This window comes from Coturnix japonica, chromosome 12 (assembly GCF_054131305.1).
Source record: "Coturnix japonica strain WE chromosome 12, WE-NBRP24, whole genome shotgun sequence".
NCBI classification, from domain to species: Eukaryota; Metazoa; Chordata; class Aves; order Galliformes; family Phasianidae; genus Coturnix; species Coturnix japonica.
In genome coordinates this window covers 21634582-21652774 of record NC_140674.1, presented here as the reverse complement: position 1 = coordinate 21652774, position 18193 = coordinate 21634582, and the positions used below count along the sequence as shown (strand labels likewise).

General features: G+C 46.5%; 2 protein-coding genes across 12 annotated transcripts in view; one reads left to right on the top strand and one right to left on the bottom strand.

Moving 5' to 3' along the window:
* VEPH1 (ventricular zone expressed PH domain containing 1) overlaps positions 1 to 18193 on the bottom strand; it is a 49287-nt gene extending 31094 nt beyond the window's left edge. For 2 of the 11 annotated variants that reach the window (XM_085513695.1, XM_015872214.3), the window contains exons 1-5: positions 17867 to 18193; positions 15737 to 15792; positions 12208 to 12503; positions 11133 to 11348; positions 8157 to 8331 (exon numbers count right to left, since the gene is read on the bottom strand). In XM_085513695.1, the coding sequence (XP_085369821.1) occupies positions 8157 to 8331; positions 11133 to 11348; positions 12208 to 12345 (529 nt within the window). In that variant the 5' untranslated portion in view covers positions 12346 to 12503; positions 15737 to 15792; positions 17867 to 18193. Of the gene's footprint in view, positions 1 to 8156; positions 8332 to 11132; positions 11349 to 12207; positions 12504 to 13937; positions 14099 to 15736; positions 15851 to 17866 lie in introns of all 11 variants that reach the window. The other 9 variants (XM_085513692.1, XM_085513693.1, XM_085513696.1 and 6 more) reach the window with 9 other exon arrangements.
* PTX3 (pentraxin 3) lies at positions 662 to 5971 on the top strand. The gene is made up of 3 exons (XM_015872220.3): positions 662 to 956; positions 1307 to 1846; positions 4648 to 5971. Exons 1-3 carry the CDS (start codon positions 809 to 811, stop codon positions 5259 to 5261), a joined length of 1302 nt encoding a protein of 433 aa, XP_015727706.2. The 5' UTR covers positions 662 to 808; the 3' UTR covers positions 5262 to 5971.

Below are 18193 nucleotides of genomic sequence, written 5' to 3'. Positions count from 1 at the left end.
GTAACCCAAACTAACCAAAAGTAACCAGCAAAGCACCAATTCACCTGAAGTTCAAATCAAGGTTTTCTGGATTCTCATCTGAGTCTGAAATTGGACAATCTGACTGTTAATAGACACAATTCCAATCCTGCAGCTACTAACCTGTAGGCTCCAGAAGGAAGAAACTAGACAGAATACATTACCTGCAAGGACACAAAGCTGCTATTGCTAATTTGGGCTAGAAAAGTAAAAACCCAACAAGCTGTCTTTATTTTACAAGTTCTCCTTTCAAACTCAAACTACTAGCAGAGGAGAAGATTCCAAATTAAAATCCCCCCAAAGCCGCAGTATGTGGGTTACACCAGACACACGCATCCAAACCAGCTCCAGGTAGACACGTTTTCCTGCCAGCCCCCTCCGGAGCCGCAGCACATACCAGCAGCCAATGGAGTTTGCACAAAGAACACAGAACAGCCCAAGTGATGCGGCTCAGGCAGCAATCCCTGTCCCTGCTCCCAGCCCAGCATGTTGTGTATTTCTGGAACTCTGCTCCAGGGGAAGCAGCAGCGTGCGGAGCAGCTCTCCCCGACCCCCCCTCCTGCAGACCTGGGGGCTGACATTGAGCAAGCTGCACGCCCCCTGCTCCTCACTGCCAAAACCAACAACCAGAAGTGCTCCTATTACAGCGCTGGCACTCGCAGCGCTCATTCATTCAAGCTGAGACACTCGGAGCATTTATTAGGGGCTGCCCCGTGGCTCCTCGCAGTCCCCGCTGCAGTCCCACTCCAGCCCAGCCCCAGCCCGGCTATTTGCAGGAAGCAGCTGCAGAATGCTGCCTGGAGGAGTGCTTTCTCTGCTCATGCTGTTCTGTGTTTTCAGGGCTTCTGCTTCCGTGCTGGATGAAGATGACGACTACGATCTCATGTATGTGAATCTGGACAACGAAATTGAAGGTCCGGTCCTGGGCACTGAGGAATGTGAGTAGATACAGTCTACATTTCTGTTAAGCGCAGCACTGCATTCTTTGTTGCTCAGCTCTTGTAACAGCCACAACCATTATTTTAAGAGGAACCATGTGCTTGTAGCAGTAGGTTATTGCAGACAGCAATGCTCCGGTACTGGGATGGCGCTCCACAGTTTGCTGTGCACTACTTTTCTGTTTCCCTGCAGCAGACACCACTTGGTTTTAGGATTGCTGCACTGAGCACTGCTTTGCCTTCTGCTTTGAGACAGATACAAACGCAGGGGCAGGCTGAAACCTTGCACAGAGGCAGGTTTTGGGAAACACACCTTCTGTTTAAACTTAAATCCGTGCCTTGCCTTCCAGCTGCCTCGTGTGACTGCCAGCGGGAGCACACGGAGTGGGACAAGCTCTTCATCATGCTGGAGAACTCACAGATGAAGGAGAACATGATGCTGCAGGCGCTGGAGGATGGGCTGAAGGAGGACGTGCAGGCAATCAGAGCAGAGTTGAGCCAACTCTCCGCTGGCCTCGCCGGCACCTTCAGCTCCGCGGTGCAGCAGCTCACCTCCCACGCCTTGGCCCAGCTGGAGCAGGCACTGCAGAGGAACAGAGACCAACCTGAGGATGCTGAGAGGCTCTGTGAGTTCAAGCAGGGCAAGGTTCTGGAGCAGGTCCTGCAGCTGAGCCACAACGTGTCCACCAGGCTGGGCCAGCTGGAGAGCTCCTGGAGGAGATGGGCAGAGGGGGAGGCCCAAGAAACAGCTTTCCAGCTCCAGCAGGACAAGCTTGGCCCCAGCAGAGAGGACAACCTTCTCTTGAACACCTTATGGAAAGAGCTGCAGCAGACCAGAGCCGAACTGAAGGCATCTCAGAAGTGGGCTGCCCAGCACCTACTGCCAGCAGGTGAGTGCAGCGTGGGGCGTTTCCCAGAGGGTTCTTTGGGGGCACAAGCAAATGTCCTGTGAATGCTTTCCTCTTTGTAAGTCCCCAAAGCAGCCTTCTGGGCAGCCCTGAGGCTCTGAGCAGGCTGTAGATACAGGGAAGCAACTCAGCAGGCATTCTCGAGAAAGCAGTTCTGAGCTTCCCAAACATGGGATCAAAGAAAGATTTAATCAAAACCCTCACACAGGGCAAAGCAGCCACCCAGCCACCAACCCACCTCCAGCAGCTCTCCTAGATCCGAACGGCTGCCAAAGAGCAGCAAACATATTTCATGCAAAAAAAACCTAGCCTTCCCTTCTACCTCCCCAGGTGGTGCACCCCCAACTCACTGAGCTCTCCTGTCCCCCTGCAGCATATTCCTGCTCCTTCCTCCGCCTCCTCCCCAGCTGAGAGGGCACTGCAGCAGGGCACAGACCAGCTACTGACAGCCTGATACCCCTACATTTACTTTTTTCGTTCTGGAATATTAGTGTGCAAGTGAGGTGCCCATAGAACAATGAGCTCACTGCTCAGATTTCCTTGGGGTCCTTGTGCTCTGTAACAAGACTCCCCACAGCAGCAATAGAATAGGGTATGGCAGAGCAGATCCCCAGCTGCAGAAAGCATGGGCACATACTGTTGTGTGCCCAGCAGAACTGTGCAGCTCTGCCAGCCTGGTGACTATGGCTGCGTATTTTCTCAGTGTGCCCACATCTTAAATAACTACACTGTACCACAAATAAAACTGCCTGTAGATTGAAAAACTAAGAAAATCCCCACAAACCTACACTCATATGGTCCTGCACGTGTGCCAACAGGAAGGAGGCATGCAGCCCCACCAGCACCGTCAGCGACCACTTAGCAATGCCATCAGCTCTCACACAGCTGAGCAAGAACTCAAAGCTGTATTTTAATGGGGAACATGAATTCAGTGTTATGCTTTCACCCCTTTATTTGCTGCAGCATTTTAGTAAACTTGCATGTCCTGGGAGCAGACCTTCCAGCACATCCCTTACTCCCATCCCAAGCACATGGATCTTGCCTTCCAAAAGGCATGAGCTCATTCCTTATCTCCCCCCATAGCACAGCCAGCCTTGCACCATTTACTGTGCCCTGTAGGAGAGTCAAATCTTGATCAGCATTAGAGACCTCAGCCTCAGCACTGGAAACTCAGAGTATTTCCTCTAGTTGCAACATGATTTTATAGAGAGCATTCTTACTTTTTAATTCAAAATATACCTTTTAAGTAATTCCAGTGTATCTCTCTGCCTGGAATTTCTTTTTCAAGGGAATTTTTTGCAACTGACTTTAATCTTGAACTGCTGCCAGACGTGTCTTGAGGGATTTCCTAATCACACTTTTTGTTCTTCAGCGAGGCTGGATTTAATTTTGTTTAGCCCCTGATAACAAAGCCAGAAAGCCTGCTAACTAAAAGCTGCTTGGTGAAAGCATTCCTTCACAGCATCTTAAGGAGCATCCCCAGCAGCTGCCTCTCAGGTCTCCCAGAAAAAGAGAATCCCTAAACTATATGGGTTGGAAGGGACCTCTGCAGCCCCCAGAGCAGGTCTCCTGCAGGAGGTTATGCAGGAAAGCATCCAGGTGGGTTCTGAACCCTCCTCTGCAGATCCCACCACTTCCCTGGGCAGCCTGTTCAGGGTCCTGTCACCCTCATGGGGAAGGAGTTCTTTCTCATGTTCAGGTGGGACTTCCCACATTCCAAAATCTGCCCGAGGTTTGAAGGAAGTGGTCTGAAATAACACAGCAGCACAGCCCTGGAGGACACAGAGAGGCCTTCATTCACTAAAGCAGAAGTTTCCACACATTTAGACATTCCAGATGCTTTAGCTGAGGAGGAAATGAGATGGCTGAATTGTGGGAAGGGGCTGCTTTTTCCCTATGTAACTTACAACATCCACTTGTATGTAAGGACCAGGGAACAGCACGTAGGACACCAAGGATATCTTGCACTCAGTAATCATCAGATACTTTTCTAAGCTTTGTGAACTCCTGAGAGCAGCTTCAATTATCTAGTTTCTATTACAACATATGCTTAATTGACAATGGGAGAGGAACTGCCTTACAAACATCCATATTGTCAGTGCTTAACCAGCAGTTCCTGATGGCCCTACAGACAGGGTCACAAAAGAGAGTCCTAAAAGAACCAAAGCTCAGCACACTTCTGCCAGCACTCCCTGCTCCTGCACAGCACTGCTCCAGGCTTGGCTCCAGGTGGGCTCCTGCCACAGCACATTGCATTTCACAGAATGGATGCACTCAGCCCTGCTGCTCAGAAGCTGTCGGTGGCATCCAGCCCTGCAGGATGCTCTGCAGCTGTTTCTGACACAGAGATTCAGCAGCTCCATGCTGCTGTCCCAGGAACACCACAGTATCTCAGACTTCCAGAGAGACAGAGCAGCAAATGCATCCCTCACAGACTGCAGGGCTCCCCAGTGCAGAGGGAATGCACCAGGACAGGCAGGCAGCAAACCCTAAGAATGGTGTGTACAAGGCAGGAACGCGCTTTTGTGGAGAAGGAAAAGCTGAGCCTTGCTCAAGCAGCACAACTTGCCCCTAGGCTCGCTGCCATAAGAACAGCACAGCAAATTCATCCATCAGATCTGACAGCTTCTTCAAAGCATCCTGCAGGTGGGTTCCTCCATCGCATGGGATGAGCTGAGCTCACAGCCCTCTGAAAAGTCCAAAGTGAGTGTGAGCCAAGAGTCCTACCTGTGCATGTACCAATGACTTGTACTTAATGTCATCTTCCTAATTAACTCTTTCAGGCTACGAAACAGCAATCCTGTTCCCAATGCGCTCCAGAAAGATCTTTGGGAGCATTCATCCAACAGCTGCGATGACCCTCACCTCATTCACTGTTTGTGTCTGGGTCAAAGCAACAGAGGTTTTGGACAAAACCATCGTTTTCTCCTATGGAACAAAACTCAACCCCTATGAGATTCAGCTGTACCTCAGCCAACAGTCTGCAGTGCTCGCTGTAGGTAATGCCCAGCACAAGGTGACTGCCAGGGACGTGGTGGTACCCGGGAAGTGGATCCATCTGTGTGGCAGCTGGAGCTCAGATAACGGGACCGCATCGCTGTGGGTGGATGGAGCGCTCACGGCCACTGCTGTGGGCATTGCTGACACTCACGTTGTTCCTGATGGAGGAATTCTGCAGATCGGCCAAGAGAAGAATGGCTGCTGCATTGGAGGAGGGTTTGATGAAGCTTTGGCCTTCTCAGGAAAGTTAACGGGGTTGAACCTGTGGGACAGAGTGCTCAGCACTGAGGAGATAGCAGCGCAGGGCGGAGAGGATGCATGCAGCTCCCGGGGCAACATCGTGGGCTGGGGAGTCACGGAGATTCTGCCATATGGAGGAGCTCAGTATATGTCTTAAGCCCCAGTAAGGCAGTTTCTGAAGCAGAGCACATTTTGTTAAGAGCAGAACACCAGTGTACGTACAAGGAACAGAGCTGAAGAAGCCTGTATCTCTCCAGCTCCCAAGGCAGATTAGCACCACAAATTTATGCAGTGAGATGCTGTGGGGGTGGGATTTGATCTCCGCCTGCTGTTCTGGCAAAACACTGAAAATACCACATCCAGACTTGACATTGGATAAGCCATTCCTGAGGTCAGATGACCACCATCTCTCTAACTTATGCTGAAAGCTGAGTGCAACTGTGGGCACTGCAGTGCTGCTCTGAGTTCCTGCCCAGCCCTGCCAATGCCAAGCAGGGGCTGCACACCTCCCAGCCTTCCCTGGCCATTGCTGCTCAGCCTCTGGCATGAGCCACACAGGGGAAGCCCATCAGCCAAGAAGCGTGTTGTTTATTAAGTGTTGTTAGTAATCTGTAGGCTACAAATAGAACTAGCTTCTTGTTTAAAGCATTTGTAGTGCCACCGACTGACCCGACATATAGGAGTAATATTCACCATCATAATCTGATGTTACGTTTCGAGAAAGTGCGGTTGTATTATATTGTAAATTGACTTTGTGATAATTTTATTGAGATTATTTTTGTAAAGTTGTTTTGTAAATATACTTTACTAAATGAAGGCCTTCCGTGGTTTTCATCGACCAAAGCTCTAAATAAATAGGAAACTGAATTTTTTTCCATGTTTTTAAGTGCTCCATTTGAATTGCCAATAGAAAAGAAACACATATCAAGTCTGATAGAGCTGGAGAGCCCCTTGGAGGGCTGTAGGCCAACACCAGCCAGCAGCAGCTCCTAACACTGCACTCTGAGCAGCTTCTTGACACTTGTTGCCTCACTCATTGCTGAATACAGCGCTGCTAGTAAACCCTTCCTTCCACAGTGCATCAGTAGTAAAAAATAAAAGTGATGATGATGCCATTTCCACTTTACTATGCCATTCGAGGGGACTGTGCTCTGTGGCTAAAGCTACGTGTTCTGCTTCAGCATTCCAGCCATGCTGTACGTTTAAGGCAAAATAAACGCTCAGAGAGCTGCGATTTCCACCACAATAGAAGTGTATCTGAACACTCAGCAATGAGCACAACAGAAAGTCCTTACAAAATAAGGCCTGCAAATAACCTATATTATGGGATAGTGAAAGGTTACTTCTGTTCATCTGCTGACTTCAGAGGAAAACTCAAGTTCCCAGCATTGTGCAAGCACAGAAAGCCTCTCAAACCCTCCTTCCATACGCTGCCCTCCATTAAGTGAAAACAAATGTCCCTGGGATGTAGCAGAACCAGCAAAATCCTTACAGATTACCAGCAGTGGTTCCTGGCTGCTTTTCTTGTCATTCCTCATACCTGGGATGCTTTGGTTTTTGGGAAGCCTTTTGCTATCTCTGCACTGCTCTGGCCCATTACCAAACACAACCCAGTCATTCCCACTGACTCAGCTGGAAAGCTTTACAACCACTATTTCTTTACAGCCACTGCAAACCAGCACAGATTCCCCCATCAGCCAGCAACCCTTCACCCCACGCCAGCAGCAACCCCCATCAGCACCCATCCCCTCCTCCCCCAGCTGAGCTGTATCTGTAACAGACCATTTGCCTGACTGGAAAACACAAAAGTATCTGGGAGAGCATTTTGCCAGCATTACCACAGCACAGTGCCCTCCTGCAACCTGCAGCTCCCCTCTCTGATGTCCACAGCAACATCTGCTGGTGGAATATCATACATGCAGGAAGACCAACAGTCAGCTGTGGATGTTTGCTACTCCTCTCCAACATTTATGACTATACTGTAAAACTCATCACACTCCATGTTTCTATTCATCCCCAGTGGTAACAGACAACATAAGCATCTAAATACTAATGCCACAGATCCTAAAAGAATCATTACTACAAACCCACAAAGCCACAGGGACATCCTGCTCTGGGGCCAGTCAGTTTGTGCTCTCCCACAGCTCATACTTATTGATCACATTTGGCCTTAAACCAATTAGACTAATTTGTAGCATCTTAAGCACCAAATTACTTTCCAGCTCAAGGTATCCCTCCAAGTAATAATAATAATAAAATAACTACTCCCTTTTTTGTATATATAATAATGTTCAAAATTAATTTTGCACAGAATTACCCAGCAATGTTTGTGTAATAATTAGGCAGCTGTTGGCACTTCTTGCTATTACCTGTGCTTGGAAAAACAAACCGATTTTGCTACTGCAGCAGCACCGTATTGCAACCATGAAATTGACAACATTGGCCAATTTGGAACTTCTTTTTTAGAGTTCTGAATGTTTCTGGTTCCTTTTTAAAGCACAGAAGTCAAATGCAAAGAGTTTAGCAGCAGAACCACCTGAAGCTACTGATGCAGGCGAAACTGAACACCACAAGGCTTTTATATCTGACATCTGACATAGGGTGGGATCCATTTCATCCTCATTCCTATTTTCTAGTATTGCCATTGACACTAATAGAAAGGATAGGAGCCCAGTAACTGCAGCCTCCTATCACAGCTCGTTACTTGCACTCCATTAGCACAGTGCACTAACAGCTATAGATAGATTTCCTGCCCTGGGCGTCACCCAATCTACAACAAATCTTCCACGGTCCAAAGGGTTCATTAAGTTCACATGTTCTCAAGAAATCTTCCTTGGTATATTCTGTTAATTTAGATTGTGTCTGATATACTTCATCACATGTTTATGAATGTTTGCATGTTCCATACACGCATGTCACAGGGTGGGCTCGGTGATCTACTATTAAATGTAGAGGTTGGTGGCCCAGGCCTATGGTGGGGGTTGGGGTTGGGTTGGAGCTTCATGATCCTTGAGGTCCCTTCCAACCCTATAGGTTGGATCAATGCTCATACCTTGAAGGACACTTTTGACAATGGCATCTGTGTGATCAGCCAGCAGCTCTGCTTCAGCAATGGCAGCCAGGGAGAGGTAACTCGACATGTTCCTGCACAGCTCCTTATTGCCCCGCTGAAGGAACTTCACTGCCACGGGGACAGCCAAGGCCATCACGGAAGGACGGCTGTAATTCTGCAAAAACATGAAGAAGCTCTGAAAAACAAGTGGCTGAAATAAGACATCTCCTGCTGATAGGAATTGGAAAATAAAGATCAGAACATCGGGGAGGGGGGACAGAGAAAGCAAAACAAGGGGTCAAGAAAGCTTATGCTTTGGTGACAGCACTGACAGCAGGCTTCAAAGAAACAGCAAGGAAGGAAATCTAAAACCACTGCAGCAGGAGATGATTGTACACACATTTCTGTATTTTGCAAGGGCAGAAAACATGATATTTAGTACACTACTCATACATCAGCAACATTTTGACCAATGCATTTTTGTGTTTAGTGCCATCAGAGAAGACAGCAGAAGCCACATCCACTATCTGAGCAGTACAGGTTGCTTTCACCCCAACGTACAGTAAACCCCTTGGAGCAGTTCTTCCTGCTGGGACCCCACTCATGCTGCTCACTGTGCCAGCAGAGCCCAGCCAGGCAGCCAGCCCTGCAGAGTGCTGAGAGCTCAGCTTCCTCCCTTCTACCTTTTGTCCTCCCCTACCCTGTCCCCTTTCCCAGCTCTCCAACCCCAGCTGGGGCAAACTGACCATATCCAACTTCTCTGAACACCAGGGTCAACAAAAACTGTTCTATGTGTGGCACTGAAGAAAGCTGTCTTCTGGCCTCGCAGTGGTGAGGTGGAAGTTGGCCTCTCCTCCCATGTAATTATTGATAGGACAAAAGCATCAAGCTGTGCCAGGGGAGGGTCAGGTTGGATATTAGGAGATGTCTCTTCTCCCAAATATTGGTCAGGAGCAGTGGGGACACTGTGTCTGGAGGTGTTCAAGAAATGTTTAGATGTTGTACTGAGGGATATAGTCTGGTGGGGAAATATTAGCAGTAGGTGTGCTGTTACACTGGATGATCTTGGAGGTCTTTTCCAGCCTGAATGATTTTATGAGAACGGTGTTAGGCTTCGGTAGTCCCAGGGCTACCTGCACATGGACCTGGGTTGTGAGATCATAGTGTGGAAGGATTTTTTGCAGCACACATCTACTGCCCAATAATCTCCTGTACATAACCACCCTTGAAGCAAGCAGGACATATTTGTTTACATGCATTTGAGGACCTACATCCTTTCTGAAACCTCCTTAATCAGTGCTTTTCTCTCATCTTCCCTCACTTTTGAACATCGCTTTGAAACCAGAATACAGTGATTTTGAAAAGAATCCTGCACTGTGATTATATTTAATTAGCATTTGAAATCACAGGCAACCACTGGGCCCCAGATGTTCCAGAAAGTAACAAAATAGTGAACAACAGGGGTAGTCCAGACTGAACACATGCTCATTCTGGAACAGCGCTGGAAAAAAGACATTTAAACCCAAAAAGAAAGCAACTCTGTTGTGCATACAGCCAACTCTACTTCTGTGAATGGGATCTGCCTTGGCCATTAGCCGCAGCAGAGCAGGACCAACCCTAATTAAGGCTACAGCTTGCTGCTCAACAAGAGCAGGAAAGCCAGTTTAAGAGGTTACAAGGACTACAGGGGCTACTTTCCAGCCCCTGTGTAAGGATGGGCTGCAGCAACTCCTGGCACTGAGGCAGCTTCATGTGGCAACTGCTGTATGACCAAAACCTGTGTTTCGATGAGAAAAGCCCTCAAAACGAACAGATCTGTAGGCAGCAGCGTGTTTAAATCAACATAATGCCTTGTTACGTTTTGGATGAGAGATAGCGAGTAGGAGCCAAATTCTGCCTCCAAGTTACACGCTAGGACTGCGTGCAGAAAGAATGAGAAGATAAGGCTTGGCCCTCTGATGAGTGCTTAAACAGATCTAAAAATTCCAAAGAATGGGACTACTTTTTTTTTCCTATAATAAAGATAAAATACTTAGATAAGAAAAGGCTTTAATTTCGACAGAAGAAAGGTTTCATTTGTTCCATTGTAAATACCAGGGCTCAACAGCTCACTTAGGAAATTGTGAGGGTGACAATGAAAAACAGATTTTAATAATATGATATAGTGCTGTTTGCAAACCTAGGGGACCTCCCTGCTGCTAATGTCAACAGAAACACGCTGTGAGATTCAACCCAGCTGTCAGATATTCATTACAACTTCAACCAACCCTCACGTACCGCATTAAAAACTCAGCCCAAGCCTGCCTTTGTGTTTTCTTTTTGTGCAAAGGAACTTGCTGATAGCAGCTCTGTTTCAGAGAGCAGTAAATGCTTTTATGACTTTCTCATCTCATTTGAGCAAACTCCTTTCTCAAAGCAATCTGCAACAGAGCAGCCCCTAAAACATTTGGATAAGGGCACACAGCTGCTGACAGCGCAGACTGGAAGTGAGGACAAGCCATTGCATGCTTCAGTATGGCTTTAAAGGTACTGTGAAGACAAGATATGTCTCCAGTCTGGAAAGTTTAAGCTGTGCTGTAGCTGGTGTCCAAACCCAGCTACTTGATGCTGTTTTCTTCCTAAAACCCACAGCAGTGCACTCTAAAGCAACTGTGTCTCCAAATGACGGTCCTGTGGCTCCCCCTGTAACTCTTAAACGTAATGCAAATAGTAAGAATTAATGGAGCATTCAGGTAGTGAGGTCTGGCACTAGGTAGGTGCAACGTTTCTAAAGATAAGGAAGCTGCAGCTGTTTAGATTCACTACAATGGGCATCACATAATAACATACACCAACACGTGGGGTCGAATTCTTGGTTTTAAAGATGTGCAGCCACTCACACACCCTCAGATAATGCAAAGTGCTGCTGCTCTTTAGGAGATACAGCTGAATAGCTGAGCATTGCATGACACTCCCTTGCTTTCAGCTCCCTCTCACCTGCAAGATGCAGCTCATGATATCAGATGCAATTTTTGCATGTGGCGTGTCCTCGTCTTTGCCAGAAGGCTTCAGATTGTGCTCCAGACACGACTCCCAGAGAGCCACCAGGGCCTTCCCATGCTTCTCTATGGATTCCGTCTCCCTGATGGCAGTGGTGATGCGAGTGATGCAGATTTCCACAACAGCCTGGTCGTTGTCATTAGTTTGGTAGTCCTGGTTGAAATAAAGAGACATGTGCCAAGCACATCTGGGAGCAGACCCCACAGCACTAACCAGAAGGCATAAAGGTTTGGGGTCTGCCCATTGTTTGCTCACTTCCACCTTTACAATGGATGCAGTATGATCCTGTTTCTTGCTGAATATCTGAGCACTCAGATACTTTCCCTCCCTCCCACAGGCTGGCACAAACCCCAGCCAGAAGTGTATCTGTGGGGTTTGAGGCTCTGTCCCAGGTCTCCCATAAAATATAATCAAGGAGCGGATGGGCTGATCATTAAACTAGATACGACTTGTTCTGTAACCAGACACGAGTTAAAGGCAAAAAACAAGGATGAGGAGGTGGCACGGGGACAAGATACAAGGGGTTGGGCTCTGGCAATGGCAGTGGACTGCTGCCCTTCAGGAGCTCACCAACCACTGTGTAACCACACAGTTCTCCACAATGGAGCCTGTGGAGCACTGGGGTAAGCACTGGAATGGGCTCCCCAGGGAACTGATTGAGTCACCATCCCTGAATGCATTTAAAAAACATTTGGATGTAGTGCATAGAGACATGATTTAGCAGAGGGTTGTTAGAGTTAGGGTAGTATGGCTGGGTTGTGGTTGGACTTGATGATCTTTAAGGGCTTTTCCAACCTGAGCTGTTCTGTTCTATTCTAGGCAGTGCCCTGGCAGCTGCCTCCAAGCCTGAAGCCAGTCCCAGACAAAGAAAAGGAAGCAGGATGTTTATCTTACATTTTGCTTGGCATTCTTGAGTTTAAAATCATAAATTGTGCACGTCCCTGTCTTTAACACTTTGTTAATACAATAAATTAATTTAATCTCATGCATTACAGGAAGGCGTTTCACTTACAGCAGATGAACTAATCATCCTTATTTGTTCAAGAGCTTCAGAGAGGCTTCCTTCGATTTCAGCATCATCCAAGGAGAAAAGATCCCCTGCACGTGAAAGGTCCCTTTGTGCCAAAACCAGCCCAAAGAGATGGTGCATGGTGGCCCTTGCTGCCACTCAGCCAGGACTCTGCGTGTACCATGTGCTCAAAGGAGTTAGATGAGGGCAGAATGGAAACAACCCCATCCATCAGCCATCCATTCAGGACAAAGTATAAATCTGTGGCATATTTCAAGACTTACTTCCTCAGCCAACATCTAAAAGGGAGGGAAAAACAAGAAGGAAGAAGTAAATGAACTCACTACCATCCAGTTCAGAGAAGCTTTTAAATGGTACATATAATCAGCGTGCAGAAATCCCTGACCTAGGGACGTCCTTAAGCACCTACCATGAACTGCACGCTGAAGGACTTTTGCACTCAAACACTGACTAGCTAAACACTCTTATTAAATAAAAAAAGTTTGTTCTTTCAATGTGTATCACCAGGAAAAAGAAAAAGGACTGGACTAACTGAAAAGGAGTGCCAACCTCCTTTCTATGGTCAGCGTTAGAGTGGAGCTGGAGCAGGTGTGCTGGGCTGCTTGGTTTTCTGGGTTCATGAGTCCTGACTCAAGAAATATGCTATTTGTAAGATCAAGATAATGACTTGGGTTCAGAAAAAACAGTCACTTCTGATGTCAGAATGATCCCTGCAGCCATTCCAGCTCACGTAAAACAAATACTTGGCTGAGCTGAAGCTATGGACATTTCCTTGGCTGGGGAATGCAACAGAAGCCACGCCAAGCAGGGCCAGGCTCAGCAGGCTCACAAAGGACAACAGTCCTGCACTCGTGTCCTAGAACTGTGGTGATTAAAGCTTCCACAGAGGGGACATTTGACTTAATTAGAGGAGAGGTCTGTTGATTTTCCTGCCATTTCAGAAGTGTTGTTTGCTATTTGAGGGCTGCCTGGTCCTTTCCCATGTGGATGGGACCCTCTGCTCATCCATTTCCAAAGCAAGAGTCTTCATGACGAACCTCAGCTTCCTGTCCCAAGGAAGGGACAGAGTTCCTTGGGCCCAGAACACCTTGTCTGGACATTGCAAAGGCAGGTACAAATGTCTGCATGCAGAGAATATTTGCCTTTGAGCCTTCCAAGAGACTGCATGACCCCCTACTGGTGGGAGCAGGACAAGGGTGGTCCCTCAGCTCCAGTCTGCAGTGCATTTCTCCTATCCTTTCCCACCAACACCATGCAATTTTTAAATAAAATAACCTTTTTTCACCAAATTCCTGAATGTTCACTACAGACAAAAGCAACAACACATTTCCCCAGCACAACAAACAGTCTGCGTTTAAGCTTAAGAGAAAAAACCCATCAGTATGACCTCCTTTTTCACTCAGGTCTGCATAAAATGAACCTGCTAGAGATGTCAGCTCTGGGCACACTCATTCATCACAAGGCGCTGCCAAACTTGAGAGCATGCACTGGAACACAAACATTATGCCCTAAATGCAACAATTCCCTCTTTCTTCACTTATTCACAAAGAATATTTCCAAATATTATATTTGAGAATAGCAAGAGATGCTCCAAGCATGCTTCCAGACTGGAAGTTGGGCCCATCATACTGAGCAGTTCTCAGCTTTAAGAGCAGAACATCAAAAAGCTACAGACGTTTTTTGCTTTTAATTATTAGTATTATTTTTTTTACCTGCTCACAACTCCATAACGGCATCCTCAGTGATGGCTACGGGTGCAAAGTTTGCATTCTTTGAAACAAAGCCTATTTGCTTTGCTCTCCTGCGACTGCGGGCAACATCCAAGGGCACGGGTGGCAAGCAGAGAATCCGGTGGCAGGCAGTGAACCCGAAGCTGTTAATTGCAGTGCCAGGAGTAAAGCATCTCAGGAATGCAGACTAAAGCAGCCTAAAAGTTACCAGCGGCCCCGTCAGGTGACTACAGGCACCATAACGCAGAGAGGCCTTATCTTTGAATGAAACTCTCTGTTTCTGGGACAAAATACAAAGCCTTTTCCATTTGAGTGCACTTGTTTTTAATAGAGAAAACAGAACGCTCTGTGTTAAGTGGAAAGCTATCCTTGCCTGGGAAGAAGGTAAAAAAAGCCCTTGGTAAGCTTGCACTGTTTGTTCACTTGTTCTTTTCCTTTGCTGTAGAGGAGATTGTCTTTCCAAAGGAAAAATGCTGTCATTCTGTAACACTTCCCATGAATATAAAAGAGGGTCTGAAGTTTACTTTGGCTTCTAATGCTGCGTTTAGAAGTAGGACAACAAAATCTGCTCACAGAATCATTAAAATTCAGGAATGGAGTCCCATTGAATCTTCTCTTTTAGCTGTGGCACCAAAACACAGCCGCCCCTCCTTGGCCTTCTGCAGCTGAGACCTTACCCTGCTGCTGCTGTTACATACACACAACACATCTTGTAAAGCATGTTGTTGTTCTGCTTGGGTTCTAAGAAAGGGGCTGGTTGAACAGTTAAACTCAGAGCATGGTTTGTGAGGTACCTCATCAGCTTGACTTCCCATCACCTACCATCACCTTCTTGTTGAGGCAGGACACATATCTCTGCCTGTCAGGGCAGCATCTGAGATGGACCCATGCACTCCATCAAGAGGAAACAGGTTGAAGGTGCTGCCGAAGTTCCCAGCTCTCACACAGATCCCCACCAGCTCAGAGTCTACAGGGTGAGCACAGCAGGTTTCTGCACCTTCTTGTGGTCAGAACATGGGAATGAAGTGGTGACTTCAGCTCTCACCACAACCTCCAGGTCATCATTATGCAAAAAGTGAGACCCAGCTCATAACACGGAGTGTTACCATTGGTTCAGGGTGCGTTCCCACATCAGAAGCAAAACTTTGAAGGAGAATTTTCTGCACCTAGATTCCCTTTTCATGACAAACTGAGAGTTCCTGGGGACCTTGAAGCTGCTCCCCACCAAGGTGAGCCTGCTAACTTGCTGGAGGCACAGCATTCTTACCAAAGCTCCTTATCAGAAGCAATCAGAACAAAAGCTGGCCTGACAGGTTCAGAGCTCCAAGCAATTGAATGGTCTGTTTGCAAAATAATTCACAAATAACAGAAGATTAACAATAAAAATTCCACATAAAATGGCAGTTGGACTTAAGGGCATCTGAGAGGCAATCAAACTCTAAGCAAAAAAACTGAGCCTTGCTGTTTTATCAGAAACTTGGGTTCTGCAGAAAGACATTAAAAGGACAACATACAATAAAATGGTGCCATCCCACTTAAAATAAAAGGGCAAGAACTGTGCTGTGATATTCTTGCTTCACTGTACACTAAGCAACAGACACATGAGAGGAAGGTGCTCTCAGGGTTCTCCCTGAGGGAAGGGATATCTATTACATCTGTCATGGCTGGGAGGCCAGCAGCATTGCTGGTGCATAGCAACCCCAGGCACATCTCAACTCAATGCTTCACCTATTCTACACATTAAAAATAAATAAATACATCAGTAGAATTGATGTCCTTACCTCACAGATGTCCTGCCATGCTCTACACGCTGGATGGTACGAAGTGCTTGGGATGCCTTGGATGGAAGATGCAAAAGCAAACCAGTATCAGTAAGTCAGAGCCTTTTCAGCACTCTGTGAGCAGACAATAAAACATATTCTGCATGATACCACCAGGAGCAAGACTGCACATCTCACCGGGTTTAGAATTTAGGATGTGGTCTTATGTAAAAATAAATAAATAAGAAGCAAAACATAACTTAGGGGCAAAATAGTGCAAGGTATTTTGGATGACTCCTCTCCTCTCCGCACTACACCAATAATTCAGTTTAGTTTTGTGTTGGAAAGGCACTGAACTTCCTAAAACGGAGCACTCGTCCTAAACTTTAATTAAAGTTCTCATATTTTTCAGTGAAAGAGAAGGATTAAAGACGATTTTGAAAGAGCACCATTTTCACACAGGGTGAACTGAGCACCACAGTTCCCATGGGGTTGGCTGCATACATTTAAACTCTTCCCACAAGACCATCATGGTTTGCTGGAAGCCCCTCTGCTTTTTGCTGCCATGACAGGTTTCATGTCACCCAGAAATCCAGTGGAGGTTGAGCTGCACCAGATGATGAAACAAGGAATCACAAAGTCTACTAATCACACTATGCTTAATTTCTTTTTCCTGCCTTGCTGCAGGCTGGGGAGCTGCGGATCATCCCAGGCATTCGGCATTAATGCAACAGTAAAACAAGGGGAGGCAGCGTGATTTGAGATGCATCTCTTCTAACAGAGCAGCTGCTGGGCAGCAGCCCGTCCTCCTGCTGAAGTTCAGCACTCCTATGCACACAAATATTCCCTCCTGTGATCAACAGACTGAACAGGGAGGATTTATTTATCAGCCAGGTGCTGCTTTCAGCAAGCCAGACCTCACAGATCTTGGATGCAACTTTGGTTGCAAAACCCATGCTGAATAAAACTGATGTGGAGTGGAAAGAATGTACCTATAAGCTCATTAACTAACACTTGTGCAAACACTTTGTAAGGTGCCTGCATGCTCATTAACATGCACTTTCTAACTTGACAAAAACACCTGCACTTCTTTTAGCACTTACACACCATGGATACAATTTCCTTCAGTTCTTACTATGTATATACATATATATAAACAAAAACAAAGGTTTATATTTGACCATAGCTTCAGAACACACCAATGCTATAAGTAGCACCCCATGAAGCTCATTTTTTTTTAAGTCAGTAAGACAGATTTCTAAGAACTTAATCTCTGAGGAGCTTAGTTAGAATATGATGCTAAAATAAATGGCACTGCTAATATCTGAATTGCTTCATGTAACAAATACTAATGCACACAGTGCCACAACAGTGCTGCTAGAAGGTCACATTTCCAAGCATTTCTCAGTAAGATTTCAGGCATGTGATAAACATTCAGTGCTGTAGCAAGGAAAAGGACTTGTTATAAAGTTGTACACAATGTATAAACATGTGCTTCTGTCTGAAGAGCACGAGGGAGCAAGAAGGATGGAGTACCTGGGGGAGACAGCAGCTCAGGGCTCTCACAATCGCCTTCTGGAAGTGAAAGCAGGAGTGGAGCAAGGAAGGGATTCGCAGTCCCTTAAGCTTTCCTGCAATGGCAGTCACTGAACAACCACCACCTGCCCTGATGTTCCTCCAGGTACAGGGCAATCCACTCTGGTTTTTCTTCAGTGCATGTATCAACACAGCCAACACATTTCTCCATCTGCATCCCTGAATCTCCCCAATGTGAGGCAACAACAGAGGCAGAATGTCTTCCGAGAATGAGGAGGGAAGCTAAACACATTCACAGCCCAAACTGAACCACGATCACTGTAGGACTAACACATGTACCACAGTACACCCCCATACGCAGGTGCTGCTTTTTCCTCTCTCAAGGAACCTGTAAGCTCATTTACAACACGTTTTGCACAGACATTGCTGCAATACAGTTATGCATTCATAGAAATCCCAGTAACAGCCACCCTATTAAACACCACATTTCATAAACTCTCAGACATCTCTTCCATTATTTAATGTTTGGATGTGCTGCTCAACTTCTTTCCACTCAGCAATTTATTCATTATTGAAAACGTTTCATGAATGCATATTTAAGTTAGTTATTCATACCTCTCAGAAGAGAAACCTCGGAAAAACATTAATAATTGAAGGCAAATTGTCGGTCTTTAGAGAAATTCTGATAAAATCCATTAGGGCTGTCAGTTCCCCTTCCATCCCCCGGTCTCTGGTATGTGAGGCTGCTGGCGCGGGCGCAGCCTTGTCAAACCAACCGTACAGTCTATTCAGTTACCCTGGAGTTGTCATGTGGAATCAAGCAAATAAATATCTTCTCTCCTTTTTCCCCAACTCCAGAACTCAAAAACAGATCAGAACGAATTCTTCACAAAGCTCAACCGCGGCAGCAGCTTGAGCAGAAATGCTCGGAACTTTGATATG